Source organism: Antedon bifida, chromosome 1, assembly GCF_963402885.1.
Source record: "Antedon bifida chromosome 1, ecAntBifi1.1, whole genome shotgun sequence".
NCBI lineage: Eukaryota > Metazoa > Echinodermata > Crinoidea > Comatulida > Antedonidae > Antedon > Antedon bifida.
The window spans coordinates 19,064,972-19,085,189 of NC_136226.1; the positions used below are offsets into that span (position 1 = coordinate 19,064,972).

The 20,218-nt window shown below is 33.2% G+C and overlaps 7 protein-coding genes and 1 pseudogene across 8 annotated transcripts in view; 1 reads left to right on the forward strand and 7 right to left on the reverse strand.

Annotated features, from left to right (window-relative positions):
* Window positions 1-20,218, forward strand: part of LOC144844692 (uncharacterized) — a 276,862-nt gene that overhangs the window by 12,452 nt on the left and 244,192 nt on the right. The window contains exons 4-7 of one of the 2 annotated variants that reach the window (XR_013612459.1): window positions 534-728; window positions 1,121-1,191; window positions 1,434-1,542; window positions 2,474-3,739. Coding sequence is in view for 1 of the 2 variants with exons in the window: in XM_078701721.1 (XP_078557847.1) it covers window positions 534-728; window positions 1,121-1,191; window positions 1,434-1,542; window positions 2,474-3,372 (1,274 nt within the window). In the remaining variant the exon portion in view is untranslated. Of the gene's footprint in view, window positions 1-533; window positions 729-1,120; window positions 1,192-1,433; window positions 1,543-2,473; window positions 4,508-20,218 lie in introns of those variants that run through there. The other variant, XM_078701721.1, reaches the window with a different exon arrangement.
* On the reverse strand, window positions 7,017-7,524 carry LOC144843308 (histone H4). The gene has a single exon (XM_078700132.1). The coding sequence runs from the start codon at window positions 7,349-7,351 to the stop codon at window positions 7,040-7,042; it is 312 nt and encodes a 103-aa protein (XP_078556258.1). The 5' UTR covers window positions 7,352-7,524; the 3' UTR covers window positions 7,017-7,039.
* On the reverse strand, window positions 8,446-8,931 carry LOC144843396 (histone H2A-like). The gene has a single exon (XM_078700211.1). It carries the CDS (start codon window positions 8,929-8,931, stop codon window positions 8,554-8,556), a length of 378 nt encoding a protein of 125 aa, XP_078556337.1. The 3' UTR covers window positions 8,446-8,553.
* LOC144844289 (histone H2B, gonadal-like) lies at window positions 10,203-10,665 on the reverse strand. The gene has a single exon (XM_078701134.1). It carries the CDS (start codon window positions 10,569-10,571, stop codon window positions 10,203-10,205), a length of 369 nt encoding a protein of 122 aa, XP_078557260.1. The 5' UTR covers window positions 10,572-10,665.
* LOC144844270 (histone H2A-like) lies at window positions 13,478-13,871 on the reverse strand. The gene has a single exon (XM_078701116.1). The coding sequence runs from the start codon at window positions 13,869-13,871 to the stop codon at window positions 13,494-13,496; it is 378 nt and encodes a 125-aa protein (XP_078557242.1). The 3' UTR covers window positions 13,478-13,493.
* On the reverse strand, window positions 15,963-16,332 carry LOC144844279 (histone H3-like; annotated as a pseudogene).
* On the reverse strand, window positions 17,027-17,385 carry LOC144843565 (histone H4). The gene has a single exon (XM_078700440.1). It carries the CDS (start codon window positions 17,375-17,377, stop codon window positions 17,066-17,068), a length of 312 nt encoding a protein of 103 aa, XP_078556566.1. The 5' UTR covers window positions 17,378-17,385; the 3' UTR covers window positions 17,027-17,065.
* On the reverse strand, window positions 18,568-18,961 carry LOC144843643 (histone H2A-like). Its single transcript, XM_078700557.1, has one exon. It carries the CDS (start codon window positions 18,959-18,961, stop codon window positions 18,584-18,586), a length of 378 nt encoding a protein of 125 aa, XP_078556683.1. The 3' UTR covers window positions 18,568-18,583.

Consider the following 20,218-nt stretch of genomic DNA (forward strand, 5'->3'; position numbering starts at 1 on the left):
TTACGAATACGATAACGAAAACGGATACGTCACGCACACGTATTCGTTTTCGTAAGCCATAAAAAAATCAGTTTCGCATGGCAACGAAATATTGAGGCGCGTCCAAAATATGACTGCGGTAAATTTGAGCGAAGCGCAGGTACGTGTTGCTTGGTGCTTGGCTGCCTAGGCCTAGCGTAACATCAAAGCGAGTGAGGACTTTAAAAACTGCTATTTATCTAAATTGACCTGGCATTTTAGTAAATTACTTTAGTAAATTACTTTCAATAAATCTATAATTATATTATAATCATGAATCATTCCTAATTCAAATGCAAAATGTGCAAAATAGATCAAAAACTATACTCGTTTTGTAGTTACGAATATGACTGGTGATTTTCGTCAACACGAATACGCTTTACGAATATGAAATGGGGATCAGCTCAAAAATTTCACAAATGTATGACGTATCCGTTTTCGTTATCGTATTCGTAAGGTTGCGAAACCTCCCTATTATGTTTTGTAGTTTACGAAATTAATTTTATATTCTATAGCTTTATTTATGAGTGGAATATTCAGATGTTTGTCTCTAAACATCATTTGCCCTAGACGGATTTCTATTGGGGAGGTATGCGGAACTGATCAAATGACCTATGAAAACGAGTGCATCATGCGACGAACAGCCTGCAGAACCGGTGTCGTCATTGAGAAATTACGAGACGGAGCATGCGTTATGGCAATCCAAGCTAGTGGGTTCAACAGATCAGACATTATTCGGAAGCTTTCGATTTGCAACCTAGGACCTACGACCTACCACGACCATATTCGTCGTCGTTAGTCGTCGCCTGGACCATACAATCAGACAAAACTGTGTCAAGGAACCAAATGAGGAACCACGTCACAGTGTACACGCAAGCGCAATGAATTAACATGACGTCATTAGTTCCTAGGCTTCGCAAATCGACAGCTTCATATTATCCAATAGTTTATCTTTTGAGAACTTCACTTTAACTAAACTTTAACTAAATAGAATAATATTACTGAAACCCACTACAATTGAGGCAGAAGTACACTTGCAATTATCTCATTATCTGACTTTAAAATAGGATTTAACCTAATATGAATTATTTTCATATTGCAGAGAAAGAAAAGGATCCGTATTCATGTAAAAGTCTAAAAAAAAATTGCCCGGATGACCTAAGACGTGGAGCGGTTAGTATATACATTAAACTTGTTACATTTAGAAGTTAACATAATTTAAAAAAATATTGATAAAATAATAATAATTATCACCACACCTCGAACTTCGAAGGATCTATAACCATTTTTTTTATGAAGTTGATGAATCGAGTGATAATATCCAGTTTATAATTACCTAAAGAAATAAATATAAACCTGATGTACGCCCAAATTATACAAAACGTTTACTGGTGCATTTATGAATTATCTAACAGGTTTGTGGAGTTAATGGTATGACGTATTCCAACGAATGCAAGTTACGCAGAGCAGCTTGTAAATTCAAATCACCAATAACGAAGGCGTATGATGGGAAATGCGTTCAAGGTAAGACTGTTTTTTTACAACAAATTTCAAACATACACACCCCCACGCACACACAATTGTGATTTTATTTAAATAAAAATAAAATAATAATAGGGTTCAACTTAATATAGCCTAAAATGCAGGGCGCCTAAGCGATGAACAATCAACAGAAAAGGAGAAAAGATGAAAATCAAAAATGATGAAAAAATGTGCGATGATAAAAGTGTAAATTAAAAGGTAGGTCTTTAGGAGTTTGGAAGGGCAAAGAACAGCAGCTGATCAGGAAAATGGCGCGTTTTCAATAGTATTTTAAACAGTATAAAAAAACAAGACAAGAGACATATATCACAAAAGTGAACTAAGTCACTATCGAGTGAGGATTCTTGGTTTGCATGAAAATGTTTCTGAAAAACATAAAGATAATAATATTAACAATATTTAAAAACTTTCTTTTCTCGTTGGTGGGTGCGTTCCACATTTATTCTTTCCATTTATACATAAACTACATATAGAATATCTATAATATTTTCATTAATATGTTTTTATCTATTTTCTTATACAAACATAATGTTCTTATGTTATATTTCCATAACTAATGTATAGTTTATACACATGTTTATATAATTTTCTTTTGACATTTCTTTTTATACAGATACAATTATGATTTTCTTATAATATTTGTATACACTATAATAATATATATAATATAAATGTATAATAGGCCCGGATACAATTATAACTTAATTTAAATGCAATTATATTTATCTTATAAATAATATTGGCTTTGCTCTCTCTTTTCTGTCCATTAAGGTATTTTCTACATTATTACATCTTGTTTTTATTTTACATTATATATGTAAAAACTTGTTATAATTGAAATTTGATTATTTATTATGCTTTTAGACTAATACAAATGAAAATTTACCTTTGTCTTATTTTTTTGTTGACATAGAGCAAGCGCAGGAAGCTAAACCTGAAACTTGTCCAAAGAAATGTCCAAAACCTGCTAAAAAGGATAAAGTGTGTGGTTCCGACTTTAAATCATATCCATCAGAATGCGTTCTTAAGAAGAAGGCTTGTGAAAAAGGGGTAACTGTGGATGTTATTGAGAAAGGTAAAAAATGCCCAAGGAAGCCCTTACCACCTCTACCACCACAGCCCAGAGTAGCCAAAACGACACCAATGTCTAAACCCACCACAACACCATTTGTAACGACGATTAAACCAACTACTATTGCTTTAACTACTGTCAAGCCGGAGAAATTTACATTTAAAGTTACTGGGGCTGGAACTGAACGACCTCCTGCAGATATCATGGGTCCTTTCCGAGATGAATCATCTCCAGAAGAAGACTCCTTTGATGCTGTTGGTGATGCTTCTATACCTGTTCAAGAGTTGCCTCTAGATCCAGATTCATTTGATGCAGTCGGTGAAGCCTCTTTACCCGCGGAAGAATCACTGCCTATCACAACACCTATGCCACCACCCACAACAGAACCAGGTATATCTGAAGTTGAATTTGACATTTTAACAAGACCACCAGCCCCACGTCGAAGAGTTCCAGTAGTGGTGAAAGCTAGTAGCAGTGGAAGTAACGAAGTTATGGGGGTTCCACAGTATGGAGGATTAGAAGTATCTTCTGCATTTGCATCATCTTCATTTTATATGATGTATAGGCCTAGAACTCGATCAGGACAGAGTCGTCGTCAACAACAACAACGACGACACATATTCCGAACTGGTAACAGACAACAAGTGTACCAAAGACGATATAGAACAAAGGGACAATACAGGAGAGTTTTGTCAGGAGGAGTTTCATCAGGCGGACGTAGTGGAGTTGGTAGACGCTAGGAAATGTGCCGGTGAGACTATTTGTAGATACACATTTACTGAAAGTTTTTAAATAATTCTTACAAGTATTAGGCCTGGAGCAGAACAAAGTATTCAATTATAAGTTCAACAAAAAAACGTACATATCTGATTTATGCTTGTTATTATTAAGCTATACACTTTTTAAAAGGATATCAATAAAAGAACGTTTTTCCATCTTTTTATTATTTTACCATAATTATGTCAACTATACAGTGTATATGATTATCATATCTTAATTACAATAATACCCATAATGTCATTTGTAATCTCTATTCATAAATACCTGTATTTTAATGTTTGTAAGATCATATTTTTATTATGAGTTATTGCTATAATTATTACTGTTGTCATAATAATATGTCATTATATTTAAGTTTTCACGTCCCTATTGGAATTGTAATAATGAGTCTTGGACGATTTATAACAAAATAATTTTAAAAGTATACAAAATGAAACTTCACTGACTTCAATGTCATAGAATATGAAAATAAGTTTTAAAAAACCCATATTGGTTTGGCACTACTGATCGTGAGTTCGAATCCACCGTTGCATTGCTTGTATCCTTAAGCTCTGTCTACATTATATGACTTTACTTGACAAAAAAATTGGATGTGCCCATATATGTACACGATAATGTCATATTAGTACCATATTTGGGCATATCACTACATATTTGGCCACATCACAGTTTGATAGTGTAGACAGAGCTTTAGACACTTTACTTACGCTTGCTTCTCTCCACCCTGGTTTACAATGATCAGTGTATAAAATATAGATATATATAAAATATAAAACAAAGGGACGATCAATGAGATACAATACAGGTCAAAAACTCATTCTAAATATGTGAGACCTATTTGCAAAATATCAATTTGTAGAATAAAACAAACTACGAACATTCTTAGAAATTTTACAACATAACAGGCATTGTATAATTGATTGTTGATTTGGTAGAAGTACAGCCTATATCAGAGAATACAGATTTGTATTATTATATACTGGAAGAATGCAGTATTATTTAGTTATTTATTTATTATTTTATGAAAGTTTGAAGATAAGTCTCTCGGATAGGCTAGTGGCTAATTTAGTGGCCTCCCCCTTAAAAATCTTAATTTACAAAAAAAAAATTAAAGTTGCTAAAAGTATAGTAAAATGTTGTTTTTAAATGCTAAACACGTTTGTGAATCAACAATATAAGCAACTTCATTTCATTTCATTATTTATTCGGTCTATTTCAGTATATACATAACAAAAAAAAACTGGAATTGAGGAGACCAGAGTCAACCAAAGTGAACTTAATCACTGTAGCTGAGCCGGTTGACCCAACCCCAAAGTCAGTTTACACATAAAGACAAAATACAGTTAAAGTGAACCAAAATGAATGTGAACTTTTCTAATGAAGGCTGATGGGCTTTCTAGGACTGCAGCATCTGTCAATGGTCTGGGAAGCTGGTCCTAGACACGGGGTAACCTGGTGGCTATCGAATGAAAAAAGCCTGTGTCCTTGATGTTTGATGGCGATTTGTTTCCACAAAACCAACCTACAATATCCTAAAATACCAATTTGCACCAACGCTGATGTAGGTTAGATTGTGGAAGTACGTTAACTACGGTTTGAATCAGACTATTGCAACTGTCATGAATTCTGTTCTTAAAACTATGTATAGAGTTCCTCCAGTATTCATAGAATGAGGGAACGTTATTCGTTACAAACATCATGCTTGCAATATTAAAACTAGACAATTTCAGTTGCTTTCGTAACCCGTTAATAAAGCAAACTCTAAATGAGTTCACAGTACCTTCACTGAATTTACTCCATAGAGTTATACAGTATACATTAACACAATACGTTTTAAATAACTGACACTTCACTTTAACGGAACATTTGGAGAATGTCCTGCATAATGTATTAGCTCTGATACACAGAGTTCGATACGGTTTCTTAATATCATTATCATCATTCATATAGGTACAAATTACATGACCCAAGTATGTTATACAGTCAACAAATTCAAGGTCAGTATGGTTTAGCTTAACACTAGGTATACCTTGTAACTTACGACGTACACGGGACATAATAACATACACTTGGACTTTAAAGTATTGTACACAATATCTCAATTCGTAGCAAAAAGTTCACAAAAATTAATGAGATTTTGGACTCCAATAGGAGAAAGAACCTTGAGAACCATGTCATCATCAGCGTAAATGAGACAATTAACTTTTTAGTCATCAATAGAACACCCATAATTGGACTCTCAAAGTTGTACACCTCTTTCAATAAAAACTTTAAATAACGTCCAATAATTGACTCGATCGAACGCTTTTGATGCGCCCAGAAAGCAAAAGTATACCGGACTACCATGATTTTGATAGTATTCAACAACTTACTTCAACAAAAAGATCAATATAATGACCTGGTTTGAAAGAAAACGGACAATCGTTAGTTTTCAACGTGTCACCACAGTGATCTACAAGTTTGGATTCCATGATTTTGGTGCTAGTGCTATGGGTCTGTAATTATTGTTATCGGTTACGTCACCAGCTTTACATGTCTTTTTAACAATGGGAACAAGTACAAAATTGGTCAGCTTATCAGGTACAAAACAGTGGTAAAGCATTATAATATATACTTAAAATAACTGAACTGAAGCATGTTTTAAATGCTTAGCAGTAAGAACGTCTAAACCTACATCTTTGCCCAGGGAGAGTTTTAATAAAAGCTTGTTTACGTGTACCTTACACGTCCGCATTCTAATCTCTCGAAAAAAATAGTTTTTTAATCATCAAAAGAAAGAACACAAAAGAAGGGAATACAATTTAAATCAAGGAGAGTGAAGCATTTTACACATAATTATGATGAAAATATTAGAAAATAAATATTAAACAAGAAACGAAAGTTATTCTAATTACTCTAGTAGCTAGATCAACTTTCGTATGCACTTTGAGGTCCAGAGAATTTGACTTCAGAAATTTGTTTAGGGTATTTAAACAATCATTTTTGGCTTGGTTACACATTTTAAATATGTGGCGAAAGGTCAGGATGAAAGGTTATAATTTTCAAAATGTGTAACCAAGGCAAAAATGATTGTTTGACCATCCTAACAAATTTCTGAAGTCAAATTCTTTGGACCTCAAAGTGCATGCGAAAGTTGATCTAGCTACTAGAGAAATTAGAATTATTGTGTTTCTATACTGTAAAAACAAAAACATTTATATATGAGGCGTGTTTTTCTTATATGTGTGACGCTTTATGTTCAGAAAGGCATAGGTGGCGTTATTTCGTATGCATAGAAAATTTCACTCATTGCGTAACTTTTAGAAGCGGGAGGAATCGTCCGAATTCGTGCTAAATCAATTATTACCGCGTTACTACTTTTATTTTACATAGGTCTATATAGGTTAAAATACCATAAAATGTAAATGCTACCACAATACCTTTGTTATTTGTGAGTATTTGTCTCTAAAAGGGTTTTCTATTATTATACATTTTAATCATCAATACATTTCTGAAAAATGAATGTATTATTTATAATTATTGAATTATATTACAAAATTGAAATAAAGAAAAACAAATAAATCTCTTTTTGGTTCAACTGGTGGCTCTGAAAAGAGCCTTTTGTTTTGCAAAAGCATCGAGAACAGTTTATCCACCGAATCCGTATAGAGTTCGGCCTTGTCTCTTCAGGGCGTAGACGACATCCATGGCGGTGACGGTCTTTCTCTTGGCGTGTTCAGTGTATGTTACAGCATCTCGGATGACATTCTCGAGAAATACTTTTAGTACACCACGGGTTTCTTCGTAGATAAGACCAGAAATACGCTTGACACCACCACGACGTGCAAGACGACGGATAGCTGGTTTTGTGATGCCTTGGATGTTATCACGCAAAACCTTACGATGACGTTTGGCGCCTCCTTTTCCAAGTCCCTTTCCACCTTTACCTCTTCCAGACATGTTTAATCGATATTCAGAATCACTCAGAATTATTCGAAATGTGTGGAAACTGTCAAAATGCCGGAGTATTTATACGCTTTGTGCGGACGTTGCTCAACTGGAATTATGTCAATTGGCATTTCGTCAATAACATAAATGTCTCTAGAAAAATTGGGTCAGTCGTCCACCATCGAAACTATATATACAATGATCGTAAAGAATAAAACTGAACAAATGTATGTAAGTGCAAGTGTCAATAAAATCATCGTTGTTTGTCTGTTGCAAAATAAAATAATATTAAATAAAAGGACTACTCTTTTATATATATAAATAGTCAATCAACAGCACAGTTAATTATGAAAAAAAAAAAGGAATATGTTATGAGTCATTATTTCAATTAAATTATTAGTTATTATTTTGATATATATAGTGATGTTTCTTTCACGACGAAGAAACTCGACGCTTTAATTTCAGCACTACAGGTAAAATAAGTATTAAAAGGTAATACAAATATCTGTACAAATTTTAAAGTTTTCTATAAACGTAAATGTTAATATAATAGAGATATTAATAATATTCAAAGTGAAAAACAAGATTTGGAAACTAAAGAAATAAAATGCAAATAAATCCCTTTTATACACATGGTGGCTCTGAAAAGAGCCGTTTGGTTTGAAATTAGTAGTAATTCACTTCTTGGCGACCTTCTTTGATGCCTTTTTAACTTTCGGCTTATTTGCCTTTGGCCTCTTAGGAGACTTGATAGGCATGTTCGGCTTAGATTCATATTTTTATAATAAGCACTGACAATTTTCAATTCTTTATTTTTTTAAAAATATTTATAATGGCTAATTATGTTTTTGATGACAGCATTTATTCCATATTGAACAATTCTAATATTAAAACGTATAGATGGATATGTATCTGACCTTTGGTTTTAAAGGCAGAATTAATTTAATTAATAGTTAAATGAATTGAAAAAAGTTGTCGTAAACGCATACTGAATATGTGATACCTAATGGCAATATATTAGTTTGTAGAATCAAAAAAGTAACTACGACCAATTTTAGAAATGTTGTAACATTGTATAATATTATTAACTGAGGCCAGGTATTCTACAGTTATAAACATTTATAAAGAAAAGATCACAAATCAAGTCTCTTTTTGTATTTTGGTGGCTCTGAAAAGAGCCGTTTGGTTTGAAAAAATATGGTTGCTTTGATGATTTACTTGGTTTTGGTTTGAGTCTTCTTTGGTAGAAGTACAGCCTGGATGTTTGGCAATACACCTCCCTGTGCAATGGTCACACTTCCGAGAAGACGGTTTAATTCTTCGTCATTCCGGATGGCAAGTTGCAGATGACGAGGGATAATTCTGCTTTTCTTGTTATCACGTGCAGCGTTACCGGCCAATTCTAAGATTTCAGCAGTCAAATACTCAAGTACAGCAGCCATGTAGACTGGAGCACCAGCACCGACCCGGGATGCATAGTTACCCTTTCGTAAAAATCGGTGAACACGACCGACTGGGAATTGAAGTCCAGCACGGCTTGATCGGCTCTTGGCCTTTCCTTTAGCTTTGCCTCCTTTACCACGTCCAGACATTTTTTTTTTATTATAGCTTGTACAGTATTTCGGAATACTATATCGAAAATGATACCAAATTAACATTTACCACGATTTAAATAGTCTATTCAATACACACTCTCGGAAACCTAGGATTGAATTGGCCAATCACGGGCTTTGGCGCCAACGACAATTGTTAACGCTTTATTCATAGGAGGGCGGGAATTGAAAAATTAGGCTTTGTGTGACTAGATAAAAATGATTAGTGTGTTACTCTTTGTCTTTATTTTGATTATATATATAATACGGGAATTAAAGTTGTAGGTAGTGACAGTAGCTCTACGAAAGTGTTTTTAGTTTAGACTTTATATAACTTTGTAAAGTACATCGATATATTATAATTAACAATAACAATTTATTTGGCACTGGAATTTTTTTTTTATCAGTGGCACACTTCAACTTGTTAAGGTGCGTCCAAAGAAACAAAATATAACAATAAAAAAGAGAAATACAAAAATGGGAATGTACATTCCTACTAAAAAAACAAAAGACTACCAACATCACACCAAGTTACAACTAAAATTAACAGACTATATAGTACAGACAAAAAATATATATATCTAGGCAGAAGGTCCGGGTTAAGACAAACATTCATATAGCGAATTGCTCAAATATAATAGAAAAGTAAAACTTAAATGACCTTAAAGAAATGTCTAATTGTTTTATTTGTAATGTTGTTTTATGAATAATTGTCAAAATTCGATGTTAATGATGCCCGTCAAACGCATCATCTGGGTTTGCGTGTGTTGTATTAAAAAAAAAATTTTTTTTTCTCTCTCTGATAGATTATTCATTAATATTCAGTATAATCGTTTAATCATAACGGTCTCTACCCTACGTTTGTATGGAGATCTTAGATGGTAACAAACAATGTGTATAGAATACAATTTTGTTGATGGACTTCTGAAATTGTTGTCTATATCAGAAAATACAGATGTGTATTAAAGATATACTGGAAGAATGTAGCATTATTTAGAATATTCTATCTGAAGAAGAAAATGACAGAATTGCAGTAAGATATCCCTCAATTTCCAATTAATGAAGGCACCAAGTAACGAATTCAAGATTATACGGAAATTAAAAATAAACCTTTCATAGAAAAGCTATTAACAGCCTTGGAGTATGAGTAATTATTATATTCAAGTGCAATAGAAAAGACAAATACACAAACGAATTGCAAATAAATCTCTTTTTAGACAAGTGGTGGCTCTGAAAAGAGCCGTTCGGTTTGAGAAGTAGCAAAATGGAGACTACTTGGAGCTGGTGTATTTAGTGACAGCCTTGGTACCCTCAGAAACGGCATGTTTTGCCAATTCACCGGGAAGCAAAAGACGGACAGCGGTCTGGACTTCCCTGCTGGTGATGGTAGATTTCTTGTTGTAGTGAGCAAGACGAGATTCCTCTCCTGCAATGCGTTCGAAGATATCGTTCACGAAACTGTTCATGATTCCCATAGCTCTACTTGAGATACCAGTGTCCGGGTGAACTTGCTTCAATACCTTGTAGATGTAAATACTGTAGCTTTCTTTTCGCTTACGTTTTCTTTTCTTGTCTGTTGCTCTTACGGCTTTAGCTTTACCGGCTTTTTTAGCAGCTTTCCCTGAGGTTTTTGGTGGCATGCTTCACAATTTTAATGTACTATGAGAAAATTGAAGTGACTAGTTGTTAAACAAGCTTATTTCTTATACACGGAGATATGCAAATGAGGGCTTCCTAAGGGTACAATTGTAGTCCTATTGGCTGTTGACCACGCGCATGGGTTTAACTTGTTTCGGCCACGCCTAGCTTAAGCATGAAAAGCTGTGAAAGTTAACAATGTACGATTACAAAAACTTTAAAATTAATGAATGAATTTGATGTATATTATCGATTGCAAAACCAACTGTACGTACGATTCTACTTAATAAATGTTCTCCCACAAAACAAATAACATGCGTATTTTTATATTTGTTGAAGCGCGCAGCCGTGTAAATAGTACTTTGTGGAAAATGATATTATTTTTTGGGTCTAGTAGTACGTTGTAGAAATAATGAAAACATTGCACATAACGACCCATGTGCACTGTGTAACGAAGACTAGATATGGAAAATTAATCATATACCACACAAGTACTTAGTGAATGATGAAATCTAAAAATAATCTTTCAGCAAAATCTAACACACAGATTAGTTTTAAAGTCGGAATACTATTACTTAATACTGTTTGTATATCTTACTCAGTAATATAATAATTATGTAGATGGTATAATACAAAAACAGGCCTTATTTATCTTATTTTTAGCTTTAGGACATGAAGAAAGCTCCTTGCTTATATTTATTAAAGATGTATTAGTTTTAAAGTCGGAATACTATTAGTTAATACTGCTTGTAATAGGTTGAATTTAATCATTTATTTTGTCATTTTATAAGTGAAAACATTATTTTGTTTCGTTTTTTTCTACGAAAGTGATTAACTTTACTAAAACTACAAAATAACATATTCAAAGTCTGATTTAATTAATGTTACTTTTTTCATGTTTTTGGGGAACAATACATCTTTAAATATATTATAGCAGCAATTGAATGATATTTAGTTATAAAAAAAAAGACATCTTGCTATATTATTTCTCTTTTGTTCAAGTAGTGGCTCTGAAAAGAGCCTTTTGGTTTGAAAATGAAGATACGAAACGGCGTTAGGCACGCTCTCCACGGATACGACGGGCTAATTGGATGTCTTTGGGCATAATCGAAAAGACCGACCAGGTATGCTTCGCTAGCCTCTTGCAGAGCCATAACAGCAGAGCTCTGGAATCGAAGATCTGTCTTAAAGTCTTGTGCGATTTCACGGACAAGACGTTGGAATGGGAGCTTGCGAATGAGAAGTTCGGTACTCTTCTGGTAACGGCGAATCTCACGAAGAGCGACGGTTCCAGGCCTGTAACGATAATCTTTCAGCAAAATCTAACACACAGATTAGTTTTAAAGTCGGAATACTATTACTTAATACTGTTTGTATATCTTACTCAGTAATATAATAATTATGTAGATGGTATAATACAAAAACAGGCCTTATTTATCTTATTTTTAGCTTTAGGACATGAAGAAAGCTCCTTGCTTATATTTATTAAAGATGTATTAGTTTTAAAGTCGGAATACTATTAGTTAATACTGCTTGTAATAGGTTGAATTTAACCATTTATTTTGTCATTTTATAAGTGAAAACATTATTTTGTTTCGTTTTTTTCTACGAAAGTGATTAACTTTACTAAAACTACAAAATAACATATTCAAAGTCTGATTTAATTAATGTTACTTTTTTCATGTTTTTGGGGAACAATACATCTTTAAATATATTATAGCAGCAATTGAATGATATTTAGTTATAAAAAAAAAGACATCTTGCTATATTATTTCTCTTTTGTTCAAGTAGTGGCTCTGAAAAGAGCCTTTTGGTTTGAAAATGAAGATACGAAATTGGCATTTCGTCAATAACATAAATGTCTCTAGAAAAATTGGGTCAGTCGTCCACCATCGAAACTATATATACAATGATCGTAAAGAATAAAACTGAACAAATGTATGTAAGTGCAAGGGTCAATAAAATCATCGTTGTTTGTCTGTTGCAAAATAAAATAATATTAAATAAAAGGACTACTCTTTTATATATATAAATAGTCAATCAACAGCACAGTTAATTATGAAAAAAAAAAGGAATATGTTATGAGTCATTATTTCAATTAAATTATTAGTTATTATTTTGATATATATAGTGATGTTTCTTTCACGACGAAGAAACTCGACGCTTTAATTTCAGCACTACAGGTAAAATAAGTATTAAAAGGTAATACAAATATCTGTACAAATTTTAAAGTTTTCTATAAACGTAAATGTTAATATAATAGAGATATTAATAATATTCAAAGTGAAAAACAAGATTTGGAAACTAAAGAAATAAAATGCAAATAAATCCCTTTTATACACATGGTGGCTCTGAAAAGAGCCGTTTGGTTTGAAATTAGTAGTAATTCACTTCTTGGCGACCTTCTTTGATGCCTTTTTAACTTTCGGCTTATTTGCCTTTGGCCTCTTAGGAGACTTGATAGACATGTTCGGCTTAGATTCATATTTTTATAATAAGCACTGACAATTTTCAATTCTTTATTTTTTTAAAAATATTTATAATGGCTAATTATGTTTTTGATGACAGCATTTATTCCATATTGAACAATTCTAATATTAAAACGTATAGATGGATATGTATCTGACCTTTGGTTTTAAAGGCAGAATTAATTTAATTAATAGTTAAATGAATTGAAAAAAGTTGTCGTAAACGCATACTGAATATGTGATACCTAATGGCAATATATTAGTTTGTAGAATCAAAAAAGTAACTACGACCAATTTTAGAAATTTTGTAACATTGTATAATATTATTAACTGAGGCCAGGTATTCTACAGTTATAAACATTTATAAAGAAAAGATCACAAATCAAGTCTCTTTGTGTATTTTGGTGGCTCTGAAAAGAGCCGTTTGGTTTGAAAAAATATGGTTGCTTTGATGATTTACTTGGTTTTGGTTTGAGTCTTCTTTGGTAGAAGTACAGCCTGGATGTTTGGCAATACACCTCCCTGTGCAATGGTCACACTTCCGAGAAGACGGTTTAATTCTTCGTCATTCCGGATGGCAAGTTGCAGATGACGAGGGATAATTCTGCTTTTCTTGTTATCACGTGCAGCGTTACCGGCCAATTCTAAGATTTCAGCAGTCAAATACTCAAGTACAGCAGCCATGTAGACTGGAGCACCAGCACCGACCCGGGATGCATAGTTACCCTTTCGTAAAAATCGGTGAACACGACCGACTGGGAATTGAAGTCCAGCACGGCTTGATCGGCTCTTGGCCTTTCCTTTAGCTTTGCCTCCTTTACCACGTCCAGACATTTTTTTTTTATTATAGCTTGTACAGTATTTCGGAATACTATATCGAAAATGATACCAAATTAACATTTACCACGATTTAAATAGTCTATTCAATACACACTCTCGGAAACCTAGGATTGAATTGGCCAATCACGGGCTTTGGCGCCAACGACAATTGTTAACGCTTTATTCATAGGAGGGCGGGAATTGAAAAATTAGGCTTTGTGTGACTAGATAAAAATGATTAGTGTGTTACTCTTTGTCTTTATTTTGATTATATATATAATACGGGAATTAAAGTTGTAGGTAGTGACAGTAGCTCTACGAAAGTGTTTTTAGTTTAGACTTTATATAACTTTGTAAAGTACATCGATATATTATAATTAACAATAACAATTTATTTGGCACTGGAATTTTTTTTTTATCAGTGGCACACTTCAACTTGTTAAGGTGCGTCCAAAGAAACAAAATATAACAATAAAAAAGAGAAATACAAAAATGGGAATGTACATTCCTACTAAAAAAACAAAAGACTACCAACATCACACCAAGTTACAACTAAAATTAACAGACTATATAGTACAGACAAAAAATATATATATCTAGGCAGAAGGTCCGGGTTAAGACAAACATTCATATAGCGAATTGCTCAAATATAATAGAAAAGTAAAACTTAAATGACCTTAAAGAAATGTCTAATTGTTTTATTTGTAATGTTGTTTTATGAATAATTGTCAAAATTCGATGTTAATGATGCCCGTCAAACGCATCATCTGGGTTTGCGTGTGTTGTATTAAAAAAAAATTTTTTTTTTCTCTCTCTGATAGATTATTCATTAATATTCAGTATAATCGTTTAATCATAACGGTCTCTACCCTACGTTTGTATGGAGATCTTAGATGGTAACAAACAATGTGTATAGAATACAATTTTGTTGATGGACTTCTGAAATTGTTGTCTATATCAGAAAATACAGATGTGTATTAAAGATATACTGGAAGAATGTAGCATTATTTAGAATATTCTATCTGAAGAAGAAAATGACAGAATTGCAGTAAGATATCCCTCAATTTCCAATTAATGAAGGCACCAAGTAACGAATTCAAGATTATACGGAAATTAAAAATAAACCTTTCAAAGTCTGATTTAATTAATGTTACTTTTTTCATGTTTTTGGGGAACAATACATCTTTAAATATATTATAGCAGCAATTGAATGATATTTAGTTATAAAAAAAAAGACATCTTGCTATATTATTTCTCTTTTGTTCAAGTAGTGGCTCTGAAAAGAGCCTTTTGGTTTGAAAATGAAGATACGAAACGGCGTTAGGCACGCTCTCCACGGATACGACGGGCTAATTGGATGTCTTTGGGCATAATCGAAAAGACCGACCAGGTATGCTTCGCTAGCCTCTTGCAGAGCCATAACAGCAGAGCTCTGGAATCGAAGATCTGTCTTAAAGTCTTGTGCGATTTCACGGACAAGACGTTGGAATGGGAGCTTGCGAATGAGAAGTTCGGTACTCTTCTGGTAACGGCGAATCTCACGAAGAGCGACGGTTCCAGGCCTGTAACGATAATCTTTCAGCAAAATCTAACACACAGATTAGTTTTAAAGTCGGAATACTATTACTTAATACTGTTTGTATATCTTACTCAGTAATATAATAATTATGTAGATGGTATAATACAAAAACAGGCCTTATTTATCTTATTTTTAGCTTTAGGACATGAAGAAAGCTCCTTGCTTATATTTATTAAAGATGTATTAGTTTTAAAGTCGGAATACTATTAGTTAATACTGCTTGTAATAGGTTGAATTTAACCATTTATTTTGTCATTTTATAAGTGAAAACATTATTTTGTTTCGTTTTTTTCTACGAAAGTGATTAACTTTACTAAAACTACAAAATAACATATTCAAAGTCTGATTTAATTAATGTTACTTTTTTCATGTTTTTGGGGAACAATACATCTTTAAATATATTATAGCAGCAATTGAATGATATTTAGTTATAAAAAAAAAGACATCTTGCTATATTATTTCTCTTTTGTTCAAGTAGTGGCTCTGAAAAGAGCCTTTTGGTTTGAAAATGAAGATACGAAACGGCGTTAGGCACGCTCTCCACGGATACGACGGGCTAATTGGATGTCTTTGGGCATAATCGAAAAGACCGACCAGGTATGCTTCGCTAGCCTCTTGCAGAGCCATAACAGCAGAGCTCTGGAATCGAAGATCTGTCTTAAAGTCTTGTGCGATTTCACGGACAAGACGTTGGAATGGGAGCTTGCGAATGAGAAGTTCGGTACTCTTCTGGTAACGGCGAATCTCACGAAGAGCGACGGTTCCAGGCCTGTAACGATGAGGTTTCTTGACTCCACCGGTGGCTGGTGCACTCTTTCGTGCCGCCTTGGTAGCAAGTTGTTTTCGTGGAGCTTTGCCTCCAGTAGATTTACGAGCAGTTTGCTTTGTACGTGCCATTCTCTACTCTCTAAAAAAGAAATCGAAATGATACTTACATTTCCAATTGGAGTTGTTTATAAGGATATAATTGACTAAAGCATATAAAGAAAACGTCATCTGATTGGGCACAATATTGTGTACCTTAGTACACGTCCGCATTCTAATCTCTCGAAAAAGTTTTTAATCATCAAAATAAAGAACACAAAAGAAGTGAATACAATTTAAATCAAGGAGAGTGAAGCATTTTACACATAATTATGATTAAAAAAAAGAAAGAAAGTTATTCTAATTCTAACACGCCTCATTTATATATGAGGCGTGTTTTTCTTCTACGTGTGACTCTTTATGTTAACAAAGGCATATATGGCGCTATTTCGTATGTATTTTGTTTAAATATAGAAAATGTTACTCATTACGTAACTTTTAGAAGCGGGAGGAATCGTCCGAATTCGTGCTAAATCAATTATTACCGCGTTACTACTTTTATTTTACATAGGCCTATATAGGTTAAAATACCATAAAATGTAAATGCTACCACAATACCTTTGTTATTTGTGAGTATTTGTCTCTAAAAGGGTTTTCTATTATTATACATTTTAATAATCAATACATTTCTGAAAAATGATTGTATTATTTATAATTATTGAATTATATTACAAAATTGAAATAAAGAAAAACAAATAAATCTCTTTTTGGTTCAACTGGTGGCTCTGAAAAGAGCCTTTTGTTTTGCAAAAGCATCGAGAACAGTTTATCCACCGAATCCGTATAGAGTTCGGCCTTGTCTCTTCAGGGCGTAGACGACATCCATGGCGGTGACGGTCTTTCTCTTGGCGTGTTCAGTGTATGTTACAGCATCTCGGATGACATTCTCGAGAAATACTTTTAGTACACCACGGGTTTCTTCGTAGATAAGACCAGAAATACGCTTGACACCACCACGACGTGCAAGACGACGGATAGCTGGTTTTGTGATGCCTTGGATGTTATCACGCAAAACCTTACGATGACGTTTGGCGCCTCCTTTTCCAAGTCCCTTTCCACCTTTACCTCTTCCAGACATGTTTAATCGATATTCAGAATCACTCAGAATTATTCGAAATGTGTGGAAACTGTCAAAATACCGGAGTATTTATACGCTTTGTGCGGACGTTGCTCAACTGGAATTATGTCAATTGGCATTTCGTCAATAACATAAATGTCTCTAGAAAAATTGGGTCAGTCGTCCACCATCGAAACTATATATACAATGATCGTAAAGAATAAAACTGAACAAATGTATGTAAGTGCAAGGGTCAATAAAATCATCGTTGTTTGTCTGTTGCAAAATAAAATAATATTAAATAAAAGGACTACTCTTTTATATATATAAATAGTCAATCAACAGCACAGTTAATTATGAAAAAAAAAAGGAATATGTTATGAGTCATTATTTCAATTAAATTATTAGTTATTATTTTGATATATATAGTGATGTTTCTTTCACGACGAAGAAACTCGACGCTTTAATTTCAGCACTACAGGTAAAATAAGTACCGTATTAAAAGGTAATACAAATATCTGTACAAATTTTAAAGTTTTCTATAAACGTAAATGTTAATATAATAGAGATATTAATAATATTCAAAGTGAAAAACAAGATTTGGAAACTAAAGAAATAAAATGCAAATAAATCCCTTTTATACACATGGTGGCTCTGAAAAGAGCCGTTTGGTTTGAAATTAGTAGTAATTCACTTCTTGGCGACCTTCTTTGATGCCTTTTTAACTTTCGGCTTATTTGCCTTTGGCCTCTTAGGAGACTTGATAGACATGTTCGGCTTAGATTCATATTTTTATAATAAGCACTGACAATTTTCAATTCTTTATTTTTTTAAAAATATTTATAATGGCTAATTATGTTTTTGATGACAGCATTTATTCCATATTGAACAATTCTAATATTAAAACGTATAGATGGATATGTATCTGACCTTTGGTTTTAAAGGCAGAATTAATTTAATTAATAGTTAAATGAATTGAAAAAAGTTGTCGTAAACGCATACTGAATATGTGATACCTAATGGCAATATATTAGTTTGTAGAATCAAAAAAGTAACTACGACCAATTTTAGAAATTTTGTAACATTGTATAATATTATTAACTGAGGCCAGGTATTCTACAGTTATAAACATTTATAAAGAAAAGATCACAAATCAAGTCTCTTTGTGTATTTTGGTGGCTCTGAAAAGAGCCGTTTGGTTTGAAAAAATATGGTTGCTTTGATGATTTACTTGGTTTTGGTTTGAGTCTTCTTTGGTAGAAGTACAGCCTGGATGTTTGGCAATACACCTCCCTGTGCAATGGTCACACTTCCGAGAAGACGGTTTAATTCTTCGTCATTCCGGATGGCAAGTTGCAGATGACGAGGGATAATTCTGCTTTTCTTGTTATCACGTGCAGCGTTACCGGCCAATTCTAAGATTTCAGCAGTCAAATACTCAAGTACAGCAGCCATGTAGACTGGAGCACCAGCACCGACCCGGGATGCATAGTTACCCTTTCGTAAAAATCGGTGAACACGACCGACTGGGAATTGAAGTCCAGCACGGCTTGATCGGCTCTTGGCCTTTCCTTTAGCTTTGCCTCCTTTACCACGTCCAGACATTTTTTTTTTATTATAGCTTGTACAGTATTTCGGAATACTATATCGAAAATGATACCAAATTAACATTTACCACGATTTAAATAGTCTATTCAATACACACTCTCGGAAACCTAGGATTGAATTGGCCAATCACGGGCTTTGGCGCCAACGACAATTGTTAACGCTTTATTCATAGGAGGGCGGGAATTGAAAAATTAGGCTTTGTGTGACTAGATAAAAATGATTAGTGTGTTACTCTTTGTCTTTATTTTGATTATATATATAATACGGGAATTAAAGTTGTAGGTAGTGACAGTAGCTCTACGAAAGTGTTTTTAGTTTAGACTTTATATAACTTTGTAAAGTACATCGATATATTATAATTAACAATAACAATTTATTTGGCACTGGAATTTTTTTTTTATCAGTGGCACACTTCAACTTGTTAAGGTGCGTCCAAAGAAACAAAATATAACAATAAAAAAGAGAAATACAAAAATGGGAATGTACATTCCTACTAAAAAAACAAAAGACTACCAACATCACACCAAGTTACAACTAAAATTAACAGACTATATAGTACAGACAAAAAATATATATATCTAGGCAGAAGGTCCGGGTTAAGACAAACATTCATATAGCGAATTGCTCAAATATAATAGAAAAGTAAAACTTAAATGACCTTAAAGAAATGTCTAATTGTTTTATTTGTAATGTTGTTTTATGAATAATTGTCAAAATTCGATGTTAATGATGCCCGTCAAACGCATCATCTGGGTTTGCGTGTGTTGTATTAAAAAAAAAATTTTTTTTTCTCTCTCTGATAGATTATTCATTAATATTCAGTATAATCGTTTAATCATAACGGTCTCTACCCTACGTTTGTATGGAGATCTTAGATGGTAACAAACAATGTGTATAGAATACAATTTTGTTGATGGACTTCTGAAATTGTTGTCTATATCAGAAAATACAGATGTGTATTAAAGATATACTGGAAGAATGTAGCATTATTTAGAATATTCTATCTGAAGAAGAAAATGACAGAATTGCAGTAAGATATCCCTCAATTTCCAATTAATGAAGGCACCAAGTAACGAATTCAAGATTATACGGAAATTAAAAATAAACCTTTCATAGAAAAGCTATTAACAGCCTTGGAGTATGAGTAATTATTATATTCAAGTGCAATAGAAAAGACAAATACACAAACGAATTGCAAATAAATCTCTTTTTAGACAAGTGGTGGCTCTGAAAAGAGCCGTTCGGTTTGAGAAG

Bases quoted from the DNA above. Each gene is read 5' to 3' on its own strand.
- LOC144843308 (XM_078700132.1), bottom strand. From the start codon at position 7,351: ATGTCTGGAAGAGGTAAAGGTGGAAAGGGACTTGGAAAAGGAGGCGCC.
- LOC144843396 (XM_078700211.1), bottom strand. From the start codon at position 8,931: ATGTCTGGACGTGGTAAAGGAGGCAAAGCTAAAGGAAAGGCCAAGAGC.
- LOC144844289 (XM_078701134.1), bottom strand. From the start codon at position 10,571: ATGCCACCAAAAACCTCAGGGAAAGCTGCTAAAAAAGCCGGTAAAGCT.
- LOC144844270 (XM_078701116.1), bottom strand. From the start codon at position 13,871: ATGTCTGGACGTGGTAAAGGAGGCAAAGCTAAAGGAAAGGCCAAGAGC.
- LOC144843565 (XM_078700440.1), bottom strand. From the start codon at position 17,377: ATGTCTGGAAGAGGTAAAGGTGGAAAGGGACTTGGAAAAGGAGGCGCC.
- LOC144843643 (XM_078700557.1), bottom strand. From the start codon at position 18,961: ATGTCTGGACGTGGTAAAGGAGGCAAAGCTAAAGGAAAGGCCAAGAGC.